We start from the raw sequence: 27,116 nt of genomic DNA, 5'->3' as shown, positions 1-27,116 counted from the left end.
ACGGTCTCTTCCACGCCTCATATCTGCGTGTTACTGTGGATGTCGACACGGAGGAGTACATAGCATTATCATCCTCAACTCGTTTTGGCGAATTTGTTTTTCTTTTTCGTCTCTTATGTCTCGCCAGAAAAAGGAGAGGAGCAAAAATACAATGGTACTGGCGTATGGTATTTTTACTGGAGCATTTCTTCCGTCTTGCTTTCTTTCTTCTCTCTTTACCGTCTAGTTCTATTCTCTTTACACTTCCAGCTCTGAGAGTCTTCGATTGAATCGGAGGATCTTTGACAAGGGCAAGGACTGATATGGCTTTGTGGGGAGAGATCGTCGCCTGTCGGAAAGACGAGTCGATGAGGAGGCAGGTTCCGGCACCAGGATTACTCGGTGGCATGGAGAAGGAATATTGGGGAAGAAACGCTACGTGAGACAGTCGAGTTATATTTCAACATAACGACAGGTGCCTTGATAATCGCAAGCTCGGTTGGGAGAGAAGCCGACCTGTAAAGAAGAAACTGTGCCCTGCCAATGACTACATCCATCCACGCTCTTCGTGGAGTCTCCAACCCTGCGGCTCCTCCGCATTCGATGAAGTTCGGCATATATATGGTAGGTATTTAACTATCAGATTTGCTGCCTGCAACGACGAATACTGTTAAGGCTCACGATCTGCGTCCAGATGCATGACATGACTGCTGCGCATGCCATGTTCTTATCTTACCCCAAGCCAAACCAAATAAAACCGAGAAATAAAAGACACGAGAACGCCGTTGGGTATTATTTCATGCAAACCAGAAGAACGGCAGTGAGTGCAAGCAGAGACTATATATGAAGGCGACATCTGCCGAAGACCTAAAGAGAATGCGATTCTCTTCAAGGGGTCCTCGGTGCACCTGGTGGTGGTGGTGTGTGTATCACCCCGACAGGCGAGGATGGTGGCGACGAAGTGGTCTCTGATTGGGGTGCATGCCTTGTGTCTGCCGAAACAGCCGGCACAGCGGCGGACGCGGGCGTTACGGTAGCAGAGCCATAATCCGGCGGTGGCACGGCGGGCACTGCTCCTGGTCCGGGTCGGGAGAGCGAAGAAGACGGTGCGCCAGGTTGGTGCGTAGGGGCAGGCCGAGTGAGCGGGGTAAAAGGAGGAGAGCCCGGAGTGGCGCCGCAGCCCGAGGCCGGGCCCCTGTTCCTGTGGATAGCGGTGGCCGGGGGCCCGTCTCTCGGCGTCGTCCCCCGCATCTGACCGAGTTCGACGACAGCGGGGCCCGCGCCGGACGGGCCGGGATAGTGGTCGGTAGGACCGCTGCCGCCGGCCAGGGACTGGGCGGGGTCTTCGGCTTTGGGCTCGTACGCCGGCGGTGCCTCGCCGAACTCATTGAGACCCTCCGCACTCCGGGAGGCCCAGCCGGTCCAGCCGGTGCGGCGGCCGTAGAGGGGGTTGCTGCTGGTGGGTCGTATGATCGGGTTGGCATACGGCCCTCGGTAGTCGCGATGGATGTCGGCCTGGTCGTCGTAGTCCCAGTTGGAAGGGGTGGGGGCGCCGAGGCGGCGGCGGCGGCGACGGCAGAAAATGATGCAGCTGGCGAGGGCGGTGGCGATGATGAGTAGAACGAGGGGGATGACTACCCAGATGGGGGAGCCGTCGAATAGACCGCCCTCCTCGCGTGGCGGGTCTGACGAGGTTGGCTGGGGCTCGGGGGTGGGCGAGGACATTGTCTAGGTGGGTTTTTTCTTTCTTTAAAGAGGTCTGTAAGAACGATCACTGTGTATTATGCGCCGGCCATCCGTTCAATGTGGCAAAAAGAATTCGCAATCATGTGGCCCAAGGAGATTGACCGTTGACGGGTTCCTCGCACCACTTTTTCGATATTCGTTCAGCCGGTGCCTGAAGCTTCTTGGTGAAAACGCCGACTCGGGTGAGGGTTGTCAAATATATTATACGTTGTCGGTAGAAGCAGATGATCTGGGGAAGTCAAAGATGAGGCAGAGAAGTGGAGGAGAAAGAGAAAAAGAGTGACGAAGACGAAAGAAGACAACAAATCAAAGAACTCGAGAGGGAAGCTGCAATACGTGTATGTATGTATGTAGTAGTACATCCTAATTACTTCGTACACCTTACAGAGGCGTTATTAATACGTTATCAACCTTCGTAAAGTGGCCGAGAACGGAAGCCACGTCCGACGTATCCGTACTAAGTAAAGAGAACTCTATTATTTCTTAACGACTAGTTCTCACTGGAATTACACCTTTCCGGCTGTACCGGCGTCTTTCCATATCTCATCCCCGAGTTCTCCGACCTCGAGAAAGGTACGGGTGCGTACTGGTAGTGGTTACCTGCGGTACCTGCGGGTGCTAAATCCCGGATACAGGAGGCCGAGTACTAAGTACGTCATCGAGACGATGGAACGGGGGACGCTAGACGAGAGTCGATCTTACTAAGCCAATTCACCTCGAAGCCCCGTTCTCCAGCAACCGACCCATACATATCCTTACATACATTACCTTACATACAAACGTCACCTATGGACTATCGTTACCGTGCAAGGCAAAGACACACATACATTCCCTACCACTCTTGGCGAAGCACTATACCCTCATCAAGCTATGCCGCGTGCTATTCGAGGTTCGTTCACGGCGCTTTATCAATGGGATATACCGGCAATATTTCGAGCCAGCTCACTAACCGCTCCACCCTCCCCTCCCCAGGAGTCCTGATCGAATGCGATCCATCGATCAAGTCTATTATCGTCAATATAGACTCGGCCAATCACGATTTCATCATAGAAGACCTCGATGATCAGCGCGTCGTAGTCAAGGAGAACATGCTCGCCGAGCTAAAGCGGAAACTTGAGGACGTATGACGCGTCCGGATTCCCCTGCCTCTTCGTCCATCACTCAAACAAGCGATTGACTGACCATCTCTGTTATCACTACTTGCAGCGACTCAAAGAGACCCAGCAGGCAGTCGACGAGTCTGGCTCCGAGTGAACCCTTTCTATACCCAGTCGGCATACGGACCACAAAGAAAGAAGAAAAGCTATTCGACGAGGCTCCGTTGCCTCGCGGCCCCGTCCCATTTTAACACTTTCCAACACCGTGGCTCCTACTACTGTCACTGCCACTGCTACCCGCATTCCAACGCACTCCGTTTACCGTCTCATGTGCGACCCCGTCATCGGCTACATATGTCGAATCCTGGCAATCATGATCCTACGTTAGGAGAGACACTGGTGGAGGGTGCATGCAACGCGCTTCGTGACCCTCGGGATATGGACACACTAAACAAGGGGGGGTGGGGGGGAAGAAAAGAGAGAAAAAGACCAAGCTTGCAACGCTATAACAGCAGCCTCGCGGATATGCACAGATCACTATTGTCTCCGCCAGACCGATCTCGGCGGATATACCGAATGGTCAAATGAAAGTTGTCTCCTCGCTATAGCTTCTCAAAACGCGGCTTGCTCTTCCGCAGGCCAGACAACAAGGCCGCCTTGAGGTCATTCGACTGCACGGCGGACGAGTTCCACACCGTTGTGTATCGCAAGTCTAGTTCAACGACATTAGCATTCTCTGGTGCCCTTTGGTCCGCGTGCCGTTTCGGTGGCCACTAGAGGGACAGGGAGAAGAAAAGAAAGAATCTCTGAGTGCGGCGCCCCGGGGGGGGTTCCATGAACTACTCACTCTCGGCGACGGAATGATCTCTGGCGTGGTTCAGCAACTCCTTGGTACCTTGCACGGCCACGGGGCTCTTGGCAGCGATGAATGTTGCCAGCTGCAATGCGGCTTGGACCGCAGCCGCCTTGTCCTTGTGCACCTGGCTCACGAACCCCACGGCGAGGGCCTCATCGGCCGAGAAGTCCCGCGCCGTCAGGCACACGTCCTTGACCCAGGACATGCTGCCCACGATGCGCGGCAGGCGAGCCAGGCTGCCGATGTCGGCCGGAATGCCGATATCGACCTCCTTGACCGCCAATCGGACGTCGCGCGTGCAGACGCGCACGTCGGCGCAGCAGGCGATGTCGATGGCAAGACCCAGCGACACGCCGTGCATGACGCAGATGACGGCTATTATCGGGGTTACCAACCTGCTTTTCTCGTTACGTTACGACAAGGGAAAAAGAAAAAAAAAAAGGAAAAGGAAAAAACCCCCCGAACGTACGCTTCTCGCACTTTTCCACCGCGCCAATGCTGTCTTGGAACTCTACAATATGCCGTCTCAGCGCGGCGGCCTGACGGGCCGCGTCCTTGTCGCCCCTCCCGTCGCCGTGGAAGACGTCGGACAGGAGCCCATCCTTGGAGGAGGCGGCTTGGACATCGAGTCCGGCGGTGAAGGCGCGGGGACCGGCGCCCGACAATACGACGGCGCGGACGTCGGGGTCGTGGCTGAGCTGGGCGAATAGGCGGCCGAACTCCAACCATACCGGCGGGGAGAAGGCGTTGAGCTTGTCCGGCCGGTTGATTTCAACCTGAGCTACATATTCCGACGGGGAGGAGACGAGGAAATATTTGAACGTGTCGTAACCTTGGATCCCCATGGTAGGCGGATTGGTAATGAGATGCGATCAAGGCGGGAATATCCAATGGCTGGCGCGATGTCTTTTTACCAGCGAGCGAGAGGTCGAGAAAATCTATAAATACGAAGTTGCGCGACGAGAGGTCAAAGAGGGCGGTTCCTGCGGCTGGTTAATGATGTTGAAAGACGAATGAAAAGACGAATAAGTTGTTGACCGTGTTGTCGTCACGATGCAGACGAGATGGAGATGGAGATGACGCCGAGCCGACCGAATTGCTGTCCGACTCCCGAGGCATGTGAGGGTGGAGACATCAATTACCTAATTCGTCGTGCTTCTTCGCCAAGGACACATTACCCCACAATTTCGCACTCCTGGATTTCCAGAGCGACACTCAACCTCAAGTCACCGCTACCCGAGGTCGAGGAAATATTGATAGGTCGTGAACTATGCTAGCAATGGACATATAATTATTTTGGTATTGGCAGTGATCCCCCAAAATGGGTTACCTTAATGAAAGGACACGTGATGAAGTGAAGTCGAGAATTCGAATCCCTAGGCCTTTCTTCCCTTGCCATGTATCCTCCTATTCGTGACTCCCAACCGGCACTGAGCCATATCGTGCCGAAATAAAGTGAATGCATATCCACAGCGGTGACCAATTGCCTGTCTATATCCCCCCGAGCAGATCATGTCCCGCTTCCCCTGTTGAGCAAAGAACGCGACACAGTCGCCCGGGCCATCCATGTCATTTCCTAGTTCTTTGGCCTGCTCATACCGCAGACACCGAACGAGCCCCCCAAAGAACTGCACTAATTACAAGAAGAGAAAATCAAGAGAAGAAGAAAAAGAAAAAAAAAGGAAAAAAAAAGGGCAACAGCAAGCCTCAAGTTAGAGAAGAAGTGCTCCAAAGAAGGTGAAGATGACAGCCGAGCCAGTGACAAGCAGGAGACCCTTCTCCAGAACGAGACCATGGGCAGCATTGTCATCGTCATCATCATCATCGCCGGAACCAGATCCGCTTCCGGAGGGAGAGGGCAACCCGCTTGTGGTGCTCTCGGTAGAAGTGCCGCTGTCGCTGGCTTCCTGGGACCCAGGGCCGTCCAACCCAGGTCCGTCGCCGGCACCGTCCTCCATGTACTGATTCGGGCCGGTTAGCGCAAGTGAGGTACATAACGCGGATTGCGACGACGGGGAGTCAGGAACATACCTTCTCGGCCTCTTTTGGCATGACGGGAAGAACGTCGGGGTCGACCTCCCACTGCGAGTCGCGAGTCGGGCAAGAGACAGCCTGCGTCGTGCTATGGGCATAGTCACCGTCACCGTTGGGGGCAGGCCAGCGGCTCAAGGCGCTCGCGAAGTTTTCAAACTCGGCCGACTCGGTCACTTCGTCGCCATCTATGCTGACAATGCCGTATTCACTATCCTCGAGGGAGTACTCATACATCATGCCTCCTGAGTAGATGTGTGTCATGTTCGAATGCATGAGGGACTCGAGCTCGCCAAACGTACGCCGACCATTGGTGTTGCAGCCGTACTCAGACAAGCTGGAAAAGGTTGTCAGAGAATATGAGCGAAACTGAGATTGCGAAAGGAAGACCGGAAAATAGGACAATGGAGAGAGATAGAGAAAGACCTACAAGATGGGGATGCCATAATCGGTGAAGTTCTGAACCTTCTCGCCCCAACCAGCGATCTGGAAGTCACTATTGCACCAGGAGTAGTCGTTGAAGGCAAAGAAGTCGCTGCGGGCATCATCGGAACCACAATTGAAGTAGTGGGCGGTCTGCATGCGGTTGCTGGCAACGTCGGCAGCAGAGTAGCCAACGGGGATTGTGCGCAGGCCACGAGCGCGTATATAGTTCTTGATGTCACGGGTGGTGGCCTTGACATAAGGAGCAGTATCGGTGTTGTCAATGTCGTCAATAACCTCGTTGCCGGAGAAGAAGAGCATGGTGTTGTCGTATTGGGCGAACTTCTCGACCGTGGCGAAGACGGACTGGAGATAGGCCGTGTTGTACGAGGGCTCTGGATCGGCACGGTTGATAGAGTAGGCGGGACTGTTGACATCGGCCATGAGATAGATGCCGGCGTCGGCGAGTAAGTTCATACATTCGTCGTGATCTACATCCGGGTCGTTCTCGAGGGAGTATACTCGGATGGCGTTCACGCCGAGGCGCTCGAATCGCTCGATGTCGCGGGAGCAAATCTCAGGGTCGGCAAGCGGGTCTGTGTTTTCGGCGGACCCGCCAGGCTGGTAGTCGATGCCACGGACATAGAAGCGTTCGCCATCCCTCCAGAAGGCTGGGAAAGGTTATGTTAGCAGGGGTGAATACGGAGTGGAGGGTCGAAAGAAGTCAGGGTTCCTTGGTTTGGGTTGAAGTAAGAAAAATGTCCTACCATTGCCAGAGACAGAGATGACAGGAAGAGAGCGTGTCCTGTTAGGCCTATCGCGGGTGGTGCGAGTCACCTTCTCGGTGGCAGCGGAGACAAAACCCAAGCCGGCGAGGGTAGAGATCAGGGCGGATGACCGCATGTTGTCTCCTGTTTTAAGCTGTTCGTAAAGACAGGGAAGAGAAAATTATCAAGGAAAGGGCCACAACCTCGTGAATTCTGAACGAGGGAAGAAGAAGAAAATCGGATTGAGCTAATGAAGAGTCGGTACGAGACAGGTTGACTGGGGTGTAGCGAGAGGTGGTCGAGTCAGTTTGGCGTTTTTGAGAAGGGCGTGAAACAAACGAGAGTATGAAGGGGCGGAAACGAGTGGGGAGAATGAGTAGTCCCGAGAATCCGTTGGTCAATCAAGCCAGTCCGACTGACCTAACTAACAAGAGCGAGCGAGCTGACGACGAGCCGTTGGGGGGGATATACGAGTAGTATAGAAGAAACGAAAGGTAAGGGGGGAGAGGGGAGGAAAAAAGGAGGATGAAGAAGCTAGAAAAGAAGGGAGGTATGGAGGACAAAGGGGCAGGCACCGTGGGGCCGGATGCGTCCACCGTACCTAAGGTAACGAGCAATAGGGAAGGAATGATCGATATTAAGGTTCAGGGATCCATTCGCAGTTTGGGCTAGCCGGTGTGTCACTGCCACAGGACGGGAAAGAACGGTCTACGGAGTACGTACTTCGTACACGGTCTCGATACCTTAACGTACCTGCGTTTGTTTGGCTTTGTTTGGCTGTTTGGTCTTGTTTCATGTTTTCCGGTTGTCGAACTGTGTAATGGAACAATGGCATTCGCAATTGCCCTGTCCAAAAGGAAAGCCTCAGAAGGCACTTGGAGCTACAGTCTCCATCTCCATGCGGCCTTGGGTCATGGTTGTTCACTTCACACTCAAACCTACCTTACTTCCCTGGCTATCAATCCCGTATCTGCAAGTTTTGCTATTCGACATTCGAACCGCCTTGTTTTGTGGTGTCTTGGCTTCGCTTGTAGAAACATGCTTCAGAGAAGACTGCTTTATTTGCCAATGGCATCGTGGGATCGACGAGGAAAGTAAAGGCACTTCGACCTGGATATTGAGTCATGGTCTGTTCAAGCCCAGGAACCCGGCCTATGCCAACCGATAATTCAGACCATTCAGAAAAAGAAGGAAAAAAAAAAAAAAGGTTGGTACCTGGCCAACTTCTCTGGCGCAATCCACATTGCAGAAGACCTGACGTGTCTACGTAGTTCCTGCTCCCCCACACCCCTCTACGAAGTGTACAGAGTGGGTACCCTGCGCGTCGTTGCCGGTTACAAGATGCTCCAGTTATGACGTAACCATTTCCCTAGGACGCGTAAACACGAGTTTTCCACCAGTTTGGTCTGTTAATCGCATTGCTGTTCCACCTCCCCATACCATGATTTTTCATTCAAGAATTGAACTTCTCTATTTACCTACCTTATACACGCTCTCTTATCTCCTTGTTCTGCTCCTTACTAAGAAAAGGGCGAAACACGAGAACCCCCAAAATATTTGCTTACGTCCTTGACACCGCCATGCCTCGACAGCTCATCCTTGTTCTCACCTTTCCCCCCACCTCTTGGCGATCATCGTCTCGGTCGGCAACCCGGAAATCTCGATCGTCAGGGGGTCCCATGCCGTGAAGCGCGACCACGCCGCGCTGCGGCACGTGAGTTCGTGTGTACAACGTAACGTACCTACGCACCTCAATTGCCCAAAATGTCGCAATTCCTCGCACGTCGAATTACCCCAACAGCGTTGCTTCTCAGGTAGGGAATACTGTGGGTTAACACTGACATGGCATTGTACACTGTAGTGTACAAACCAGGGGGAATCGGGATACCTCGAGTCCACACGTCAGCCCCCTTTTGTTGGGCTGAATTCCATGCTACTGGTTCTCGTCCAGCTCGATGAGCTTATCTAAGTACCTACTTATACACTACCGCCGCAATGAAGTGAAAACTGAGCGTGTCTGACAGGAAAGCTCGAGAGCGGGACCATTATACGCCAACCATGATGACTTCGGTGTTCGTAATGCAGAGCTCTCAATGACTTATCCCCCGCAATCCCACAAAGGACGAATCAGTTAGCGAGCCCTCCCAATCATTTTTGAATCCAATGCGTGGGCAGTTCGGCTCAAACTAAACCTTCGAACACGATGCCAGATGTGCAGATATAATGATCCCGAAAGAAAATCACACAGCCAACCCACCTCTTCAAACCCCACCGAGACCTCACTCATGCCTACTTCTTTCGGTTCTCCGATCCGCGTACGGAGTAGAGAGCTCATGGGACCAGTGAGTCTGGTACCCGCCTACCCCTTGTCTCGCCTTGCGCCGCTCTCGCAGGCTGGACTTCCTCTGGACCAGCCGAACGCTCGTCACCTTTGGCCTCTCAGCCGCCCTGGGTTCGGGCTCGGAACCGGTCCTCGCATGAACCTTGGTCGTCGCATCGAACCTGCCGGTCTCGGGTTGCCGACGTGTGCGCGCAACTCCGCGACTCGCTGGGTTCGGAAAGGGATCCGAAGAGCCGGGACTGCTCGATTTCGTCTTGGCTCTCGTCCTGACTTGGGGTCGGATCTCAGTCCTCGGCTCGTCCTGCCGATGCCGCGTCGTCGGCTTCGGCCCCCCGCCACTGTCTCCCGATGCCACCACCTGCGTCATCGTCATACTGTGCAGTTCCTCTGTCGCGTAGGTCTCCTAGACAACCTGGACGTAGCTCGCCGGTACGCTCCTCGTCTGCCCGCCCTTCTCCACCTCGATCCATCCGTCGCCAGGATCCTCTTTGGTGAGCACGAATCGTTCGCCCTCCTCCATGCTGTGTTCCATTTCGCTCTGGGCCGTGTACGGGTAAACGGCCTCCACGTACTTGAGCTTCTTCGCTCCGCGCCTTGGTGCTACCGCCGGTCCCTTTTTCTTCGCCGCCCCGGCCGTTCCGATTGATGACCCCGAATTGCTATACGTGGACCCCGGTCGCGCTGAACTTCCGGTGTGCTGCGCCGTGATAGCGGCCGGCGAAGGATTCGGCGCTTCCCATTCAACGTATGCCGCTGGCACCAGGCCCTCTTTATATCCTGCCCGCACTCTGACCCAGCCAGACCCTTCTACTGTGGCACACCATATATTAGCTTAGTCAAGGCACGGAGACCAACAAAGAAGGACGAACAGACGGTAGATAAACAGGGAAAAAAGAAAAGAAGAAGAAGGAGAAGGGGGAAAAAAGAGGAAAGGGTGCTCATAAGGCCAGTAATCTTACCATCTGGCTCAAGTTGGACGACCTCGCGTCCCTCGGGAACGCTAAGCTCCCCTTCGGTAGTGGCTTCGAAAGCGTACAGCATCTTGCCCTTTTGCTTTTCGGCCTGAGATGACCCGTTGGGTACGCTTCCTGGAAGCTCGTGTACATAAGCTGTCGGTGGCGGTGCCATGATCCTGTTTCTGCGGGTGGCGGCCGATGCGCTCGTCGCCGACGTAGGTGCTGCTGCTAGTTGAGGGCTTGTCGGCTCGGAACCCGACGACGGTGCCTCCTCGGCCGGTGTTCTTGGGCCGGAGACGGAGCCCGACACGGACCGGCGGGCACTATGCGCGTAGCCCGAGTGCGAGTTCAGGGTGTTGGTCCGAGTCAGATCGGGCAGCTCGGCCGTCTCTCGTGTCGGGCCGGGGTTGACCGTGAGGAGCGCGTTGGCCGCCTCCTGACGCTCCGCCTTGAGCTTCTTGCGCTCCTCTTTGGACTGCTCCCCGGGGCAGTCGGCTGGCACCTTCATCTCGCACTTGCTATGGCACGTGTATCCGCAGTCCCGGCAGTCGAACCCCTTGGCCGACAGGCCCCATATCCTCTCTCCGCACAGGTCGCAGTTGGTGGGTATCTTGAACGTCTGCGACTTGAAGTTGTGATTCTTGGCGCCTAGTGTCACGTCGCCTACGACGGTGGTGATGGTCGACGTCTCCACTTCGGCCGTCACGCGCTTCTTGTCGACGCTGTGCAGTTCCTCTTGGAGGGCAAAAAGTTGCGTGACCACGGCGACCTCGTCCTTATTTTCCACTCCCTCCCGGATCCGCTGCTTTAGGCGCTTGATGCCTTCCACCTCCCTCCTTCTCTTGTCGACCTCGCGGCGAAGGTCGCCGAGCTGGGCCTTGGATTTGCCGAGCACGTTGCGTAAGAAGATCTTGGCCACGTCGTCGACGACCATGCGATCATCGTCGTGCCACACCGGGCTGGGCTCGAAGGTCTTGTCGGCGGGCTCCTGCCAATCGGTGATGTTGTGCCGCATGTACATCATGGAGTCCATGTGGGGCAGGTTGCGCGCAATCTCGTGGGCGAGGTTCACCATCATGGTATGGCTCTGCTGCATGACGCCGGACTCGAGCTGGGAGGCGACGGTCCAGAGCTCGTTTAGCTTGATGGTGCGGAACTCGGAGAGGTCCTGAAGGCTGTCCATCACCTCGGGGACGTACTCGTGGTAGTATTGCTCCTTTTGCTTATTGGTGACGTTGATGGCGATGAGGTAGGTGTTCTTGACGTTGTTCATGTCGTAGATCTGTTGCTGGTAGGCGCTCTGGGCCTTGGCCTTGTCGTAATGGGACTCGGTCTTCTTGCGTCTGTGCTCGACGTCCTGGCAGACGGCGTCGTATTTGGCCTTGACCTTGCGCAGGTCGGCGTATTGGGCATCGCGCTCGCGCTCGAGCTTTTCGGCGTACTCGACGTGTCGCTTGCGGAGCTCGTCGAAGCGGGCACCGAGGAACTTGAGCGGCTCGGCGACCTGCGAGAGGAGGTTATTCGCAAGGCGGTCGTGTTGTTCCGATCGAGACTCCAGGGTGGTCAGCTGAAGGGTCCAGGTGGTCAAGGATGCACTCTCGAGCGAGCCGGGGGTCATCGACGGGGAGTCGCCGACGCTGAGCGTGGCCGTCTTCTTGTTCTTCTTCTCGAAGAATTTCTTGGCTAGGGCGTTGAGCTTGGCGGCGTATTCCTTCTCGATGGCGCTTCGCTCGCGGTAGAACTGTTGTATATCATCGAGCCAGGCGATGCCGTGGCCGACCCAGGCGCTCGCCGGTTTGAAGCCATCCTATTGATTACGTGTCAGGTTATCAACACAGCCCACTCTGAGCCCGTTCCCGCGCGTTGAGAGAGCGCATGGGAGCAGTGATAGTGGCCTCCCAGGACAAGCTTCCATATTATTCTTTCTTTCTTTTTGTCTTTCTTCTTCTTCTTCTTGTGTGCGTACCTTCAATTCAGCACCGAAAGTAGGCAGAACGTCCACTTCTGCCATGGTTGGGAGAGTACGTTGTCAACTCGGAACTCCTGCATGCAGTCGATTGCCGTGACGGGGTTTCGGATAAGGGGCCGTTTCTATGTGGTGGAAGTCGATCTCGGTGAGACGAAAGAATATAAATTTGCAACGTTTCTAATGGGGGATGAATCAGTAAGTGATATGGGTGATGAAGTAGAAAGAAGACGAGCACGATCAGGCTGTGGATAGAGGAAGTAGCAATTGCCAACTGCGTGGCCTGGAGGTAATAAAAAATGTCCCTTATTTACTCCGTACCTTAATTGCCTTTATGTACTGTCCATCGTAAGAATGAACGTGGTCACCCCGCAGGAAGACTGACGGCCCGAACTACCTTACCTGTTGGCAATTTCGGTTCAAGTACTCGCCAAGTACCCGCTACCTGGAGCCTTAATACGGGAGGGCGAACAATTGGCAATTGCCACTGGGAGAATTGAGTTACGTACGCTCGTACGTACGGATACTTTGTCCAAAAGCCTGGAAAACTTGGCAAACAGGAACCGCGAAATTCGAGACTCGTACTTATGCCTGGGGCTTTGCAACGTCCGCGAGTCCATGTGTACAACGAGGCTTCCTTCAGTCATGGCCTGTACCTGCAGTCCACTGTGCTCGACGACGCTCCGAGCGTACAGGTACAGCCGCATAAAGTGGACTGCATCTATCAGTAGGTAAGGTACCTAACTACCTAAGGTACCTAGATGCGGGGTACGGCGAAGCTGTTTAACGCTCGTGTATTCGCACTACGTTGTAGACCTCGAATAACTCAAGGACGGAGTAGGTATGCGTAGATACCTACCTTTGGGACGGAGTATAAGGGAAGGTAGAGTACAGATACATAGGTTCGACGAAAAGTGTATTAGGTAATCGATGCCTCTTTCCGGTTCGGTCTGCCCCGCGTCCATCTCAGGAGGATACCCCCCCCGCTATTTTTCTTTGGCTGCCGCCTTGGGGACGACTCCTAATAATTAGAGTTGCTGGAGCAGTGAGCTTTCCATCAAACTTGCCCACCCACACCAAAAACTTCAACTCGGCTGCTGTGGACAGCAACCAGGTGGACTCTTGTTTCGCATTAGCCAAACCACCCCAAGACGATCAACTTGAACATATTTCCGCCAAGTATGCTTTTCTTCCCAACCTCCCCTTCGACACAACTCTCGAGAATCGCTAGTTGCAGGTGCTGCGCGACCTTGTGACGTGCCATCTCAAAACCGCCATAATTCTGACCAAGACCTTTCGGGATCAGCTAGCTACCGCTTGAAGAGTCGATACGTCCTGAACACCGAAGATGTCCGACGTTGCGAACCCAGCCACTGGCGCCCCCGAGGGCACGGAGAACACCAGCAGTGTCTCGGAGGCGCAAGTCGATGGCAATGTCCCGGACCTGGGAGGCTCCGGCCTTGTTGAGAACAACTACGACGTCGAAGTGAAACTCGGCGATCTTCAGCAGAACCCCGACAGCATTCTATACTCGGCCAAGTCCTTCTCGGATATGAATCTGTGCGTTGGCTACCGCCTATCTCCCAACCACGGCTCTTGCTTTCTTTCCTTTTTCCTTTCCTTTTTTTCTTCTCTTTTCTTCCCCTTCTCGGATCTACCTGCATGTTGGATCTTTCCGTCGAATCCCCGCTGACTGACAACTCGGAACAGCCCCGAACCCATCTACAAGGGCTTGCTCAGCTTGAACTATCATAAGCCCTCCAAGATCCAGGAGAGGGCGCTCCCTCTTATGCTCGCAAACCCTCCGCGTAACATGATTGCCCAATCGCAGTCTGGAACCGGAAAAACCGCGGCGTTCGTCGTCACCGTCCTTTCGCGCATTGATCTTAGCCAGAGCCAACAGCCGCAGGCCCTGGTCCTCGCCCCGAGTCGTGAGCTTGCCCGGCAGATTGAAGGCGTCATAAACAAAATTGGAAAGTTCTGCGAGGGCCTCATAGTGGCCGCGGCGCTTCCCGGAGCTCTCGAGCGCGGTGCGCCTGTCCGGGCCAACGTGATCGTCGGGACTCCTGGCACCGTCATGGATATCACGCGCCGACGACAGCTCGATGTCTCGAAACTCCGCGTTCTTGTCATTGACGAAGCAGACAATATGCTCGACCAACAGGGCCTCGGTGACCAGTGTGTCAGGGTGAAGAAGTAAGTAGAGTTGTGCAAGAGAGTGAGCCGTTGAGTTCCTCGTGGTTTTGCGTGTTTTCAGGTGCTGACCATGGCCTTTTGGTTCTTAGCTCCCTACCACGGACCATCCAGATCCTGCTCTTCTCGGCCACTTTCCCGGACAAAGTTATGGGCTTCGCGGAGAAGTTTGCCCCAGGGGCTGATCAGATTCGTCTGAAGCAGACGGAGCTTACGGTGTCTGGCATCTCTCAGATGTATATCGATTGCGACAGTGAAACGGACAAGTACGAAACGCTCGTCAAGCTTTACGGTCTTATGACCATCGGATCGTCTGTCATTTTTGTCAAGGTACGTGGTCTCTTCCCTTCTCTTCTTTCTTTTCTTTTGTTCTTCCTTTTTTTGTTCCTTTTTTTCTTCTCTTTTTTGTTGTCGGGACTTTCCGGTCGATTACATGATTCATTTCCACCATGCGAAGGATGAGGAACAGAAAAAAACAAATGCTAACAAAGGAACGTCCTTGATTAGACTCGAGAGAGTGCAAATGAGATCCAGAAACGCATGGAGGCTGATGGGCATCGGGTCGCGGCCCTCCACGGCGCCTTCGACGGCCTCGAGCGAGACCGCCTGTTGGAAGACTTCCGATCTGGGCGGTCGAAGGTCCTGCTCACGACCAATGTTCTGGCGCGTGGTATCGACGTATCCAGCGTTTCGATGGTCATCAATTACGATATTCCGATGAAGGGCCGGGGCGACACGGAGCCTGATCCCGAGACATATCTTCATCGTATCGGCCGGACTGGTCGTTTCGGTCGTATCGGTGTGAGCATTAGCTTCGTTTCCGACAAGAAGAGCTACACGGCCCTATCGTCCATCGCCCAGCAGTACGAGATCGATCTGGTGCAGCTTGACACGAGCGACTGGGATGCAGCGGAGGAGGCGGTGCAAAGAGTGATCAAGTCGAACCGGGCAAAAGCGACGTTCGCGCCGAGTGCGACGGATGCGGCTACGGCAAACGGGGGGAACGGCGCCGCGGCTGCAGCCCCGGCTCCTTCTTCTACTACCAGCTAGTGCGGTGGTGTGTTGAGGGGTCGTCCAGGTGTGGCGCCCAGCGCACGTCACACTTGGGAGGGCAGGGCTTGATTGGGTTGCACCTAGGAAAATGGCTAGATTCAGCTGATTTGGTGTTTGTCGACCTGGGACAAAGGAGTCGGTGTGCCTGTCAGGAGGAATCAGATTGGAGTTGACATGGGGGAGGGGAAGAGGAGGATTCTATTCTAGATTGGGGCGCCAATGGGTCATTCTCTCCCGTATATTGCCCGAGTTCACGAGGGGACATGAACAAGATACCACCATGTTCGGCAAGTCAATTTGAGTTATTTGTTTCGTTCTTTTGCCCCATGGCTACAAGACATCGGTGTTACAGCATGCACGAACCATCCTGGTGTCTAATTCTCCAACCGTCGTAAGCTGCGTGCTGCGGCACTACCGGAGACTCTGATGTAAGTATGGTTAAGGTCTACGAATATGAAATCAAACTGCGACCCCCACAGTCCAGTCAACATCCTATATCGTTGTCTTGTAAAGAAAAATGATCTTTAAAAAGGCTATCAAGCACGATACCTCGCACAGCTGGCGCCGTTGCGCGCAAGTTAAGGTACTCAGTACAACCGCCGCCTCTGTCTGGACCGGGGACCGCTTACCTTACAATGTTTCACGATAACGAGGACGGATGAGATGATTGGACAATTCTATCTGGAGTCGATCACCCGCATCGTGCACGTGACGTGCTGCCAATGACGAGACAACCACTGGGCGCGACGCTTTGGGCTCGCGCTTAAGGCGGCGTCTAATTTTGGGACATGGACAAACGACGTCCAACCACGGGGAACGATGACCGTAATCCATCCACTTGCATGTGCAGAAAGGCGGTTCGAGCCCACGATACCGAATAGAGAATGGGAGACGGTTCCCTCTGGATCTACCACCCAATAGAACCGCCTGTGGGTTTCCACAAGCAGACGAGATGGTGTAGGAGCTAACCCTGCAGGTGGACTAACGAGTTGCATTCGGATGGACAGGCAGACAAAGCACAAAGTGCCATGACTGCATCCTAGATCGCGGACAGACGGGAATCTCTCATCATCTTTCATCATCCGCGGCCCACCAGTCGGAACGGGAGGTCGCCAGCCAACCAACAACCGCCCCCCCCCCCCCCCCCCCCCCCCCCCCCCCCCCCTCGCGGCTTGAAGAGTTTCGTCCCCACGAGCGCAGCGGCCTTGCCCGTCCCCATTCCACCCCCAATTCGCCCCCCGGAAAGGACGCTCGGGGGAAAGAAAGGGAGCCTGCTAGACCATTTTCGTTCGTGTCTACCGCGTTGTTGACGCTCCCATGTGCTGTGGCGGATGCAGAAGTCGAAATGGCTTGGAGTGGTGTTGGCTTGTTGATCGTTGGCGGCATGAGGGCTCATGGGATTGGCAGGATGGGTTGCAGGTGCTTTTTTGATATGCCTGCAGCGTCACCGCGTTTGCAACGCTGCCGGCTCTATTCTACTTCTTCATTACCTGCTGAGCCCCTTTGGATTTAGCATCTCGCATAATCCTGTCCTACCTTCTTTTCCCCTTCTCCTTCTCCTTCTTTTATTTTATTTTGTTTTGTTTTATATTTTTTGGGGGACTCTTTGCCTCTTCTGTCTCAGCTCTCCTCTTCTAGAAGTGGCGTGGTATCTACAGCCTTTGGTTTTTTTTTCTTCTTTTTTCTTTGCTTTCTTTTCTCTCTTTTCTCTCTTCCTTTACTCTTCTATTTCCGTCTTCCATCTTCACATCTTCTGTATATCTATTCGTAATCCGAGGTCTTTTCTTTCTCCAGGTTATCCCTCCGCATGCTTCTACCCCGGGTCTGGGATGCTGGCCGTCTCGAATAATACCACACTCGAATCCCCTTGGTTGAAGGGGCCTTCGATTTTTCTTCCACTTTTTTTCTTTCTTGGCCTTGAGTTGTGGCCACCGGGTCGGACCTAGTGTCAAGATATACCAAGGAAATCAACTACTGCTGAGATTTATTTGACACGGGGTTCAAGACGGTGTTTCGTCCCGATCCGACGTATGAAGGATGGGACGTTTATCCAGGTGAGATTGAGATCCCCGCCAGTCGCAAAGACAACTCAACCGCGAACCTCCGAACCTCATGTGTGCTGACCGCATTAGATGCTATTTCATAGAATGGCAGCCAGGCCGCCGCCTGCCATTCTACTCTGGACACTCATCTTCTCTCACCTCGCCCACTTCCCCAGCGTCTCTGCAACGTTCACACTCACAACCGAACTTGCCCGCCTCATTCCGGAATGCGCCAGGCACTGTTTCGTCTCCTTCCTCGCCACGAACTTTGCCGACAATTCATGCGATGCCCCGGCGTCACTTGAATGCCTATGCACCGAAAGGGGCGCTGGGGGGTTCACCATAGGTGAAGGGGCGCTGCAGTGCATCGAGGCGGCGAAGCTTGTTGGGATCTGTGACCCAGATGAACAAGATGGTTTGTAGTTTCGACACGCACGGTTCCATGATCGGATGCACGGGGCTGACAACGACCACGTTACTTTCAGGGAGCGTCGTCCGAAATGCTTATTCCATGTGCGACCATCTGCCCGGCGCCGTCCATCCGACTCACACGAACCTGGAGGCGACCATTGTGGTCGGCACAGGAACAGAAGGGAACGTCGTCTTGGTGCCCCCTACCGAACTGCCACTGCCTTCCTCGGCGGCCGGACCCTCCCCTTCACCGCCAACGACGACGCTCATCACAGAGACGAGGCCCTTGGAAAGGCCTTCAAGTCGCCAAGAGGCCGCTACATCGACATCGGATCTTCCGGGTTCGTCTAGTACGAGCGCACCACTACTTCCGTCGACCCCCGGGCCAGAAGTCGACGACGAATCGGAAGCAGGGTCGGCGTCTTTCGGGACAGCACAGATAATCGGGGTCTCCGTCGGTGTTGCTGTGGGGATTGCGATCATTCTAATCATCTGTTTCTTCGCTAGGCGGAGGCGCAAGGAGCATCTAGCAGGGGCGCAGAGTCCGTTTGCATCACCACGGAACAATGACGACGACCATGACTTTTTGGAGATCAAGTCCAGGGAAGGCCTGGGTGATATCTTCCATATCACTCCTCCGATCATCCATGGCGCACGCCGGAGCCCTTCGCTGGCCGTTCCGGCTCGGACCCGCAAAAGCTGGCGTCCGGATGCTGCTGGGACGATATACTCACCCCAGCCAAGCCAGATGACACAGCCGAGTCCCACCGCGGCGACTCCCCCGATGGAGAGGAGGCAATCCAAGCTCCTGCCCCCCAAGCCGAAATCGCCGCCGAGGCCCGTCCTCACCCTGACGATCCCGAAGGTCGACCTCAATCCCGCGCCTGAGCTAGCGCGCCTCACGGCGGCGCCGAGGACTCGCGCGAATGCGGCGCGAGAGAGCACCATGACGGAGTTTGAGGAGGACGGCACCACGCACCCGTCCGTCTCGACTCGGGTGGCATCCAATGTTTGGTGGCCGCCGACTGCGGATCCCATGTCCGCCACGACGTATTACGTCGCCGATAAGAACGGGAACTGGATCCTCGGCGACGCCCAGTCCAAGGACCAACAGCAACGGAGCGAGCTTGCCGAGTCGGAGGCGCCCATGGCCATGTCGGAGAAGACGCAGGAAATTACGCAGGAAAGGGGGCAGGAAAAGGGACAGGAAAAGACGCAGGACAAAATGCAGGCCGTGCAAGCCGTGGCTTCGGGCCCCGTCCAGCCCGTTCAGCTCCCTGTCCTACTTCCTCCGGCGCAAATCATGCCTGTCAAAAACGTATTGCGGAGAAGCGGCACCGGTAACGGCATCTACCCTGAACACGGCGAAGAAAACAGAATGGCTCGCCATGATGCGGCTTCAGTCTCGCGCAACGTCCCGGCCATGAGCTTCTCGCATCCCGAACCGCCTCGCCGGCGGGAAAGCAGCAGCAATAGAAACCACGGCCACCGTAAACCTCACATCAAGACGCTTAGCCAGGAACGCGCAGACGTGATGCGAATGCGGGCGTCGCAACACTCTCGCCCGTCTTCGACGACGATGGCGAGCTCCGCTGTGTCCTACGAGGGCGAGGAAGGGAACGAGAAAGAGAAAGAGAAAGAGAAAGAGAAAGAGAAAGAGAAAGAGAAAGAGAAAGAGGACGCCTTGCTTCCGGCCCAGCTCCATCTCTCACCAGTGGTGGAATCACCGGCCTCGGGCGCCGTTGCTGGCCGTCGCGCTCCCGCTGCCGCTGCATCCCATCACCCCGGGAATGGCGGCCGTTTTCATAGAGCGAGCTTGCAAGGCGACCTACCTCCCGTGCGGCAGACGCGGGGGTTTCCTCCTAACCAACCGAGCGCAGGCTGGGGGATGCCACCGGCCGCGGCTGCATCGTCCGGCCCGCCGAGAAATCTATACCCAGCACCTGCACAGGCACAGGCACAGGCACACGCACATTCAAACTTCGCTCACGTGCCGCAGCAGGGCCAGGTACGATCGACCCAAGCACCACTGGCACCAAGACAACCACCCCCACCATGGCGACGGCCTGACCCAACGCAGTTCAAAACGGGGTCCCCCACGATGCGCGTTGTCGCACCCTCACGATCCCCGTCCACGTCGCCCTATCCAGAACCCCTCCAGCTCAGGCGGGTCCAGTCTCAGCAAGGAGATGTCGTGCCGTCGCAGCAGCAGCAATGGCAGCAGCAGCAATGGCAGCCGCCCCAGCAGCAACAGCAACATCGGCAACATCGGCAACAGCAGCAACAGCAACGTCAATGGCAGCCGCAGCACCAGCACCAGCACCCAGGCCCGCAGGCGTTCCGGTGGCACGTAGCACCACCACCGCCTTACATACCAGCACCTTTGGGACATTTGCGACCCGGCCACTCGGCACAGTTGTCGACCGTATCCTCTTCCTCGGGCTCATCGTCGGTTTCGTTGGCCGAGAAACGGCTCGGAAGCGAACGGGCCGCCGCCCTGGCGCTGCACCCTGCCAACTCGAGACTCGGCGACGGGCGGTGGCAGCAGCAACAGCAGCGGGAAGGTGTCCGGCCGGATTCGGGTTTCCGAAGAGCTGGACAGCCCAACGGGTCTAGCGGTCAGAATTGGCAGCGGGCGTCAGGTCCCGGATGGCAACCGAAGCTCACGCCGAGGCGTCATGGAGACGAGCTGTTCTTGGACGTTCAGGGGTTCAGGGATTCGCAATGATTTCTTCTCTTTTCTCATGTCTTTTTTCATCCTCCCCAGGCCCCCCCATCTTCTTTGCTCTTTTGAGCATATGCACGCACGTCTGCTCGACTGTACGACTGTACGACTCCCCTCGTATAATATTCCATCCCTACACTGCTCGTGTCTACAGCACGCGAGAGAAATGCTTTGTTTAGTTTCTGTACTCTACTCATAGAAGCGGGTTGGGTGTTGAGGAAGAGGAATATTCATGAATGATTGACGGAAAAGAATGAAAAGGAGGGCCAATATTGGCATTATTATGTATGTATAGACGAAAATCCCTTCCTAGGTAGTATGTTCCTGGGAGCATTGAGTATTGGGGTAGAACCCGATCACACCGATATACGACACCGGTGACCGAACCGTGTGAAACCACGAATATTTACCGTATTTGCAAGACGTTTCAAGTCGGTTGCATTTGTTACTTGTTGGAGTGTTGGTGGTGGTACGTGTACACGTGTATAGGTGGAAACCAGTACAAAATGACTCCGTACCTTACGAAGGATTGACGTGTGTCCCGCTCCCGCACTGTGTTTTGAGTACTGTGCCAGACTGTGTGGAGTACATCGTGACCGGGGCCACTCCGGGGGACAAGGGTTCGGAAACACAGATCTGAGACAGGTGCCAAGACGTATTAAGGAGGCACCGATGCTACCAGAAACGGTACCTGGACGGTACCTCTGCATCCACTATCACCACCTCCACCACCACAGAGGATCCGACTCTTCTGTAACCGAAACGACCGGGAAGACGCCGGGATTCGGAGCTACCACCTACATGATGTACCCCACCATATGCCGCACTGCTGGGGGGGCTATGCTGTGTGCTGTGCCCCATCAAAATACGATGGATTACCTACATGGATCCCCGTTGCTACCGGTATTGCTACGGTGGACGACACGGAAGATACGCATGGGGTTCACAAGAGGAGGGAGGCATCAATTATGAAGTAGGTGGTGCGCATGAACGGTGGTAGCATCAACGGTGGTAGCATGAAGAGAAAACGAAAATGTTCAAACATGTTTCTTGTTTCGTTTCTTCGGTAAATCCGTCGGCCCTGACAGGATCCGACCCAGCCTCTCCCATCGTATATGTACGGGGGCCGTTTGACACCCGCCCCGTCGTCTGAACTTTTGCCCCATCCCGGCTTCTCTTCCCCCGGCAATGCATTTCTGCTTCGCTCGTTCCCTTTTGCTTCCCCCGTTTGTACAAGTAAAAAAGGACAACTGTGAAGACGCAAATATATATGTGCCTATGAAGGAGAGACGTGAAGGGGTATCAAATGGTTCTTCGCTCTTCGCGCTGACAGACACTAGCTAGGACTGCTAGGACTGCTAGACCTTGCCCGTTATGCATTTCATGTCGTCAAGACGTAGCTCTTGGTGTGAACGCCCAAGGTGCGTGGACATTAGAAAAAGGGGGGAAAAAGAAGAAAAAAAGGAAAATATAATCGCATAGTAGCGACTAGGCATCGTTTATAATATGCGTAGTGATGATCGACGAGGCTGAACCTGCAATGTCTGCCCTTCTCAAGGCTGGAACACAGCGCTCGTCAAAAAGATGGGCTCCGCCGTAGGAGTACCCCGGTCCCTCGGCGGGGAAGGGTGGCCGACCGTCGAAGGAGTCGGCGGGGAGAGGAACGAAACCTCCTCCTCCTCCTGCTGCTGCTGCTGCTGCTGCTCTTTCATGTCCGCACTGAGCCGAAGTGCCCCGCGGCTTGGTGCGCGACAAACCTGTTTCTGCTCGTCGTTGCCCATGGCCTCCATCTCCTTCCTCGCCGCCTGCTGCGACTCGGCGCTCATCTTGCTGATCTCGTCCTCGACGTCGGCCAGCAGCGCGTAGACATCGCTGTCGGCGTATATCCGGATACTCTCCGTGTCGGTGAGGCGTCGCGCCAATTCGGCGTCCTCCTCCACTTGGGGCTGTTCGATGATCGTGCTCGGGACCTGCGCCATGCCCGCCGTGCCTGTGCCCGTGCCCGTGCCCGTGCCCACGGCGCGTCGTGGCGATGGAGAGCTGCTGTTGTTGCGCGAGGACGAACAGGAAGTCTTTGTCGGGCTCCGCGGCGGCGTCGAGATGTTGCCCAGCCCGCCCATCGCCATCGCAGGGGTTCGCAGTCCCATCACATGGTGCAGGGACTCGCTCGCGGCCGCCGCAGTCCCGGCTGTCGAGAGCGTCACCGCCGCAGCCACGTGCTCCAGGAGCTTCTGGCGGACCAGCGATCGCCGATGCTCGGCTTGCTCCAGCTTGTTCATCCAGTCGTCGATCGACGCATCCAAGTCGGCCAGCGCTTCCTCCTGCTTCAACATGGCGTCGGTGCTGAACCTGGCCACACGAGGAGACCGCAGGTACTGGCAGATACGTGAGTGCAGGTTACGGCGGCCAGCCCGAAGCGAGCTGTAAGTGCGCCGGAGATATTCGGTCCGGTCGTCGAGTTGTCGCAGTTCCTGCCCAGCGGACCGTGTTAGCACATGATGAGATGGATGGGCAAACCCTTTGCCATGCATCTATAGTCCCCCCTCTTTTTCTTCTTTCTTTTTGCTTCTTCTCCCCTGAACGCAGTAATCTTACCCGTGACAATGATTCGACGTCCTCCATCCTCAGGACCTCAAACCTTGAGGCCTGGCTGTAGGCCTGTTTTTGCAGAGCTTCGAGCTCAGATGTCTTCATCCTATTTATCGCGTCGCTGGCCTTGTAGCCGGTAGGAATGGCCTTGTAGGCCTTTCGCTCCATACTTTTGGTTCGCTTCAGCTCGTCGCCTCCCTCCCCGGAAAGCGATGCGTTCCGGCGATTCGATCTCTTTCTTGGCCGCCCCCTCTCCATGATACTCCCTGACTCTGATCGCCCTCTCCTGTGCCCTGCAGGGGGTTGAGCGCATTCGGCATCTGTTTTTGTTGTTGCTTCGTCCACGGCCGTCGATCCCGCACGAGTGGTGCATGTGCCAGCGCTGGCGCCCGCGCCAGTACAACCGCCGGTGCTAGTCTCCCAAGATAATGCCAAGCTGCAGGAATCAGGGACGGGAGCGGAAAGAGGCGTGGTTATACTGGTGGCCGAGGGTAGGGTAGCTGAGGGTATGGTAGTCGCAGACATGGCGGCGGCGGCGGCGGCGGCGGCGATGGTGGTGGTGGTGGTGGTGGTGGTGGTGGTGGCAGACATTGGCGTTGTGAGAGCCGTGGAGCTTGACACAGGCGTATATGGAGTTCGTGACAGCGGCGAATCGTCTGTGCGGGCTGATCGTTGGCAAATCGATTCATTCGGTGTGCTGCCTGACCTGAGACGGCCGAGCGACAACTGGTGCGCAAGGCCCGAGATGATGCCGTGCTGTGAAGGAGAGTTTGTTACGGTTGAAGCTGAGGATGGGATGATAAGCGGGGCGAGGCTCTTGGGAGACATCAGCTGTTTGGGGATTTGAGGCGGACTGGAGGTATTGCCTGGGGCGCTGATGGAGCGCTCGTGAATGGGCGGGCGACCGGGAATGGTAGCTGTACGAACCGGGTGAGTCCTTCTTCCGTTCTTTCCGAGGGACAGAGAGACAGAGGGGGGAGAGGGAGAGAGGGAGGTGCTTACGAGAATCCATGGCGACTTCCTGAACAGTGGTCATAGGCCCTAGCTCGGGCACGCTGACCTTGCGGCGGCGGACCAGGTTGTGCTCTTTGATGCGGATGCGCAGGCCATTGCTAGGTGAAGACCGTCCCTGATCAGGCTTATCGGTAGTCTGCGTCTGCGTTGTCTGCGTCTGCGTCTGCGTCTGCGTCGCCTGCGCCTGTGTTTGCGTCTGCCCGAGTGCGTACGCCTTGGCTTGCTCTGGATCGAGACCTTTTGGCGGGGCAGATGGCGTCTGTCTCTCCCGGGGAAAAAGTTGATACTTTCGGGCGTCCGGCTGCTGCATCCTCCAGACGAACGGCTTGGACTCGCAAGTCGAGCCAGCGGGGGAGGCAACCTGTTTGTGACACAAAGAGTTAACAAGAATTTCGCGTGGCGAGAAGTCCGTGATGGTCGAATATGCGAGGCAAAAACGGTTGGGGAGCGGGAGCCATTGTCACGGGGCGTTGTTGCATACCGAATCTACGGAGGGAGCTGGAGATGGGGGCTTCATTATAACACAGGTAGGACTCGATGTTTCGAGTTCTGTCTCGACCATGCAACTGACAATATGTGCCATCAGGTCGTGGCCAGGGGCTCGAATGTGAGAGATGGATAGGCTTTTAAAGCAGGTCCTGGGATGGGGGGGAATCCCAAAGGGTCGCGCTTAGGGGCAAACGGAGAAAGGGAAGAGGGCATGAATATTAAGAAGGCATTAAGTCGTATTAAGGACCAAAGGACCACGTCGATAGGGGCCACTGCGGTCCGAGGGTATAATTATATGGGTATGTGTGTCATGCGAAAGCGGCGAACCAAACTCTGCGAGGGTGAGGGCGAGAATAAATGGTAGACGACAGGAGGTGACAGGACTCGACAGGGGACGACAAAACCGACAACCCTCGCATCGCATAGCAGGTTTTCGTGGGACCCCCCCCCATCGCCCGTGCTCTCTTCGCTGTCGTCGTCGTCGTCGACAGGCTTGGTTGCTTCTTCTTCTTCCTGGTCCCGGGCCTCGTCGTGGCCAGGACCCCTGTCCCGCAGGGGGTCATGTTCTTCTTGTGCAAGGGGCCCCTGAGGGCTACGAGGTTCTAGGGTCAAGGGGGGAGAATGAGGCCGGCTAGCCGGTAGCCAGGGTGCAAATGCATGAACGAGTCCTTTCGCGTCGGTCAAGGCCGAGCGAGGCGCAATATAACGAGTAAAAAAGAAAAGAACAAAAGAAGAACGATGGCAGGCGGAAGGGACTCCAGGGACATGGAGGGGAAAGAAGTTCGCGGCACGGGGTCGGGCTCCACTTGCTGTATTGGGACAAATGCCACCCAATGTGAAATATGAAACGCTCTTAAGCTCGACACTACCTAGGATGAAGGGGATCCAAGCGTTACAAAGTGGTTAGCGCATGCATGTACGAAGTACCCCAAGGCCAACTGTTAATGCACTTGCCCCACGACTTGGTCCCTTCGTACCGAAACCTCTCTCCCGTCATCGAGTACGGTGTATGTACCTTATGTACTCATACAGGCACCTTACTGAGTAGTACTGTTTTGGCTTATACGTCGCAGGTTCCATCCCACTCTGGATCGCGATCTTCTCCATCATCCTGCCTGTATAAAGTAGGTAGTAGAAATTGTAAGGTGAGCAGGGCATTGTTGCTGTGTAATTCGCCATATAAGGTACGTTGTACATACTGGCGTCCAGGGCATATTATGTAATCACTTTGCACTTGTCTCGAGTTGTTCCTCGCTAATTACATCCTTGTCCAAAAAGGTACCTTTTGTACTCATTAAGGTACTTGAGTTTATTGCCTACGTAAGGCACACACAAGGACCCGATACCGTTGCACCACCAGGAGAATTCTTCGAGTCGAGTTTGCAAACTACAGTGAACCCGTGAGAGAGAACTCACTTACGAAGCACATCAGGAGAACCCTCAATGCTATCCGCCGTGCGCAGCGTGCCATTGGTGTACTACGTACATACTCGACGCGGTGATTCATATCGACTGACGAACGCCGGGGTGCTCAAAAGGGCATCAGAGGTCTGTAACCGAGGCGGAGGAGACCCAAACGAGACTACATATCCGTCCTTCGTACGTAGGTACGGATACAAGAAACCAAGAGAGCGGTGACTGATAAGTACGTTGTATCCCACAATGAACGACCAGTCTTCTCCTCTTTGGACCATCTCACATCTTAAAACGACTACTATACCCTCATCCTGGTCTCGGAATCATCTGATGTTATAGCGTACCATACTTCTGTACGTATGGCGTTGACAGGGAAGGGAGTATGCGAACCCAATGCATGGCGTCTATCCTTGTTTATGAATGTCTTCGCATCCCGTATTGTTGGGCCCCTCCCGCCCGCCGTTGGTTTTGTACGTTGTACTGCGAAGTATCCGTAATTACCTACGTTGTATGAATATCGGTATACCTTAGACAACGGGAAACACTCGGACATTTAGGTGGTATGAGTATTGTCAGCGTCCTTATAACGTACTTGTGTCAACTGTCATCTGCCGGTTCCCGAACCAGGTATCGAGGTCTCTTCTTACAAAAACAAAAAAAAAACCCCCCAAAAAAAGAGGGAACCGTTGATGGTTGGCGTCGATAGGTATGTATCTGCGTTTCGCTAGCTTGTCAGCGTCGTCAACACTCTAAGCGCCCGCATTGCCTGCGTTGCATTGGTACGGGCGGCTCCCCCGGCCTCGTCTCGACAGATCGACCTTTGCAACCGGCATGGCAGTATTAATCTGTCAATCTTAACCTCTTACTCCGCCCTTAGTCTAGGGCTTGATCGTCATAATCCGTCGCTATGGGCATGCTTTTCATATCCGTATGTACATGGAACCTGCTGTAGAGCTGAGTTGCCTAGCTCTTCCATCTCTGATACGCATTTCTTTTTTTTTTTTTTTTTTTTTTTTTTTTTT

General features: G+C 55.1%; 10 protein-coding genes across 10 annotated transcripts in view; 5 read left to right on the top strand and 5 right to left on the bottom strand.

Moving 5' to 3' along the window:
• Positions 1–388: 388 nt before the first annotated feature.
• On the bottom strand, positions 389–1,968 carry SODALDRAFT_331096 (hypothetical protein). The gene has a single exon (XM_028611371.1). The coding sequence runs from the start codon at positions 1,702–1,704 to the stop codon at positions 868–870; it is 837 nt and encodes a 278-aa protein (XP_028469180.1). The 5' UTR covers positions 1,705–1,968; the 3' UTR covers positions 389–867.
• Positions 1,969–2,580: 612 nt separating this feature from the next.
• On the top strand, positions 2,581–3,273 carry SODALDRAFT_331095 (hypothetical protein). Its single transcript, XM_028611370.1, has one exon. The coding sequence runs from the start codon at positions 2,637–2,639 to the stop codon at positions 2,850–2,852; it is 216 nt and encodes a 71-aa protein (XP_028469179.1). The 5' UTR covers positions 2,581–2,636; the 3' UTR covers positions 2,853–3,273.
• Positions 2,925–4,526, bottom strand: SODALDRAFT_397155 (ClpP/crotonase; the record flags this gene model as incomplete). The annotated part of the gene is made up of 3 exons (XM_028615297.1): positions 2,925–3,534; positions 3,670–4,053; positions 4,148–4,526. 3 exons carry the CDS (start codon positions 4,521–4,523, stop codon positions 3,425–3,427), a joined length of 870 nt encoding a protein of 289 aa, XP_028469178.1. The 3' UTR covers positions 2,925–3,424.
• An 864-nt stretch (positions 4,527–5,390) lies between these two features.
• Positions 5,391–7,035, bottom strand: SODALDRAFT_322518 (hypothetical protein; the record flags this gene model as incomplete). Its single annotated transcript, XM_028609729.1, has 4 exons — positions 5,391–5,639; positions 5,710–6,046; positions 6,140–6,803; positions 6,900–7,035. The coding sequence occupies 4 exons, from the start codon at positions 7,033–7,035 to the stop codon at positions 5,391–5,393; spliced, it is 1,386 nt and encodes a 461-aa protein (XP_028469177.1).
• A 2,147-nt stretch (positions 7,036–9,182) lies between these two features.
• Positions 9,183–12,451, bottom strand: SODALDRAFT_377051 (FCH-domain-containing protein). The gene is made up of 3 exons (XM_028614878.1): positions 12,163–12,451; positions 10,200–12,003; positions 9,183–10,050 (listed from the first exon to the last, which is right to left on the bottom strand). Exons 1-3 carry the CDS (start codon positions 12,205–12,207, stop codon positions 9,644–9,646), a joined length of 2,256 nt encoding a protein of 751 aa, XP_028469176.1. The 5' UTR covers positions 12,208–12,451; the 3' UTR covers positions 9,183–9,643.
• A 781-nt stretch (positions 12,452–13,232) lies between these two features.
• Positions 13,233–15,883, top strand: SODALDRAFT_331091 (DEAD/DEAH box helicase). The gene is made up of 4 exons (XM_028611369.1): positions 13,233–13,722; positions 13,873–14,358; positions 14,448–14,685; positions 14,863–15,883. The coding sequence occupies exons 1-4, from the start codon at positions 13,511–13,513 to the stop codon at positions 15,403–15,405; spliced, it is 1,479 nt and encodes a 492-aa protein (XP_028469175.1). The 5' UTR covers positions 13,233–13,510; the 3' UTR covers positions 15,406–15,883.
• Positions 15,884–16,561: 678 nt separating this feature from the next.
• On the top strand, positions 16,562–17,531 carry SODALDRAFT_117774 (hypothetical protein). Its single transcript, XM_028606601.1, has one exon. It carries the CDS (start codon positions 16,803–16,805, stop codon positions 17,352–17,354), a length of 552 nt encoding a protein of 183 aa, XP_028469174.1. The 5' UTR covers positions 16,562–16,802; the 3' UTR covers positions 17,355–17,531.
• Positions 17,122–20,742, top strand: SODALDRAFT_117759 (hypothetical protein). Its single transcript, XM_028606600.1, has 4 exons — positions 17,122–17,462; positions 17,541–17,865; positions 17,936–20,055; positions 20,098–20,742. The coding sequence occupies exons 1-4, from the start codon at positions 17,439–17,441 to the stop codon at positions 20,587–20,589; spliced, it is 2,961 nt and encodes a 986-aa protein (XP_028469173.1). The 5' UTR covers positions 17,122–17,438; the 3' UTR covers positions 20,590–20,742.
• A 1,397-nt stretch (positions 20,743–22,139) lies between these two features.
• Positions 22,140–24,499, bottom strand: SODALDRAFT_270671 (hypothetical protein; the record flags this gene model as incomplete). The annotated part of the gene is made up of 3 exons (XM_028607727.1): positions 22,140–23,057; positions 23,182–24,092; positions 24,178–24,499. 3 exons carry the CDS (start codon positions 24,497–24,499, stop codon positions 22,140–22,142), a joined length of 2,151 nt encoding a protein of 716 aa, XP_028469172.1.
• A 2,011-nt stretch (positions 24,500–26,510) lies between these two features.
• The window catches only part of SODALDRAFT_377046 (hypothetical protein), a gene marked incomplete at its 5' end in the record, with an annotated part of 933 nt that continues 327 nt past the window's right edge, over positions 26,511–27,116 (top strand). The window contains 2 exons of the mRNA XM_028614877.1: positions 26,511–26,564; positions 26,823–26,931. Of these exons, the coding sequence (XP_028469171.1) occupies positions 26,511–26,564; positions 26,823–26,931 (163 nt within the window). The remainder of the gene's footprint in view (positions 26,565–26,822; positions 26,932–27,116) is intronic.

Source organism: Sodiomyces alkalinus (assembly GCF_003711515.1).
Source record: "Sodiomyces alkalinus F11 unplaced genomic scaffold SODALscaffold_2, whole genome shotgun sequence".
NCBI classification, from domain to species: domain Eukaryota; kingdom Fungi; phylum Ascomycota; class Sordariomycetes; order Glomerellales; family Plectosphaerellaceae; genus Sodiomyces; species Sodiomyces alkalinus.
Note: the sequence above shows the minus strand (reverse complement) of the source record. Positions and strands in the feature narration are given on the sequence as shown.

Bases quoted from the DNA above. Each gene is read 5' to 3' on its own strand.
- SODALDRAFT_331096 (XM_028611371.1), bottom strand. From the start codon at position 1,704: ATGTCCTCGCCCACCCCCGAGCCCCAGCCAACCTCGTCAGACCCGCCA.
- SODALDRAFT_331095 (XM_028611370.1), top strand. From the start codon at position 2,637: ATGGGATATACCGGCAATATTTCGAGCCAGCTCACTAACCGCTCCACC.
- SODALDRAFT_377051 (XM_028614878.1), bottom strand. From the start codon at position 12,207: ATGGCAGAAGTGGACGTTCTGCCTACTTTCGGTGCTGAATTGAAG. The intron at 12,004-12,162 runs GTACGCACACAA...CGTAATCAATAG, and splicing joins CTTTCGGTGCTGAATTGAAG to GATGGCTTCAAACCGGCGAG. The intron at 10,051-10,199 runs GTAAGATTACTG...GGTGTGCCACAG, and splicing joins CGTCCAACTTGAGCCAGATG to TAGAAGGGTCTGGCTGGGTC.
- SODALDRAFT_331091 (XM_028611369.1), top strand. From the start codon at position 13,511: ATGTCCGACGTTGCGAACCCAGCCACTGGCGCCCCCGAGGGCACGGAG. The intron at 13,723-13,872 runs GTGCGTTGGCTA...AACTCGGAACAG, and splicing joins TCCTTCTCGGATATGAATCT to CCCCGAACCCATCTACAAGG. The intron at 14,359-14,447 runs GTAAGTAGAGTT...TTTGGTTCTTAG, and splicing joins CAGTGTGTCAGGGTGAAGAA to CTCCCTACCACGGACCATCC.
- SODALDRAFT_117774 (XM_028606601.1), top strand. From the start codon at position 16,803: ATGGGATTGGCAGGATGGGTTGCAGGTGCTTTTTTGATATGCCTGCAG.
- SODALDRAFT_117759 (XM_028606600.1), top strand. From the start codon at position 17,439: ATGAAGGATGGGACGTTTATCCAG. The intron at 17,866-17,935 runs GTTTGTAGTTTC...CGTTACTTTCAG, and splicing joins TGACCCAGATGAACAAGATG to GGAGCGTCGTCCGAAATGCT. The intron at 20,056-20,097 runs GTGCCGTCGCAG...CAGCAATGGCAG, and splicing joins AGTCTCAGCAAGGAGATGTC to CCGCCCCAGCAGCAACAGCA.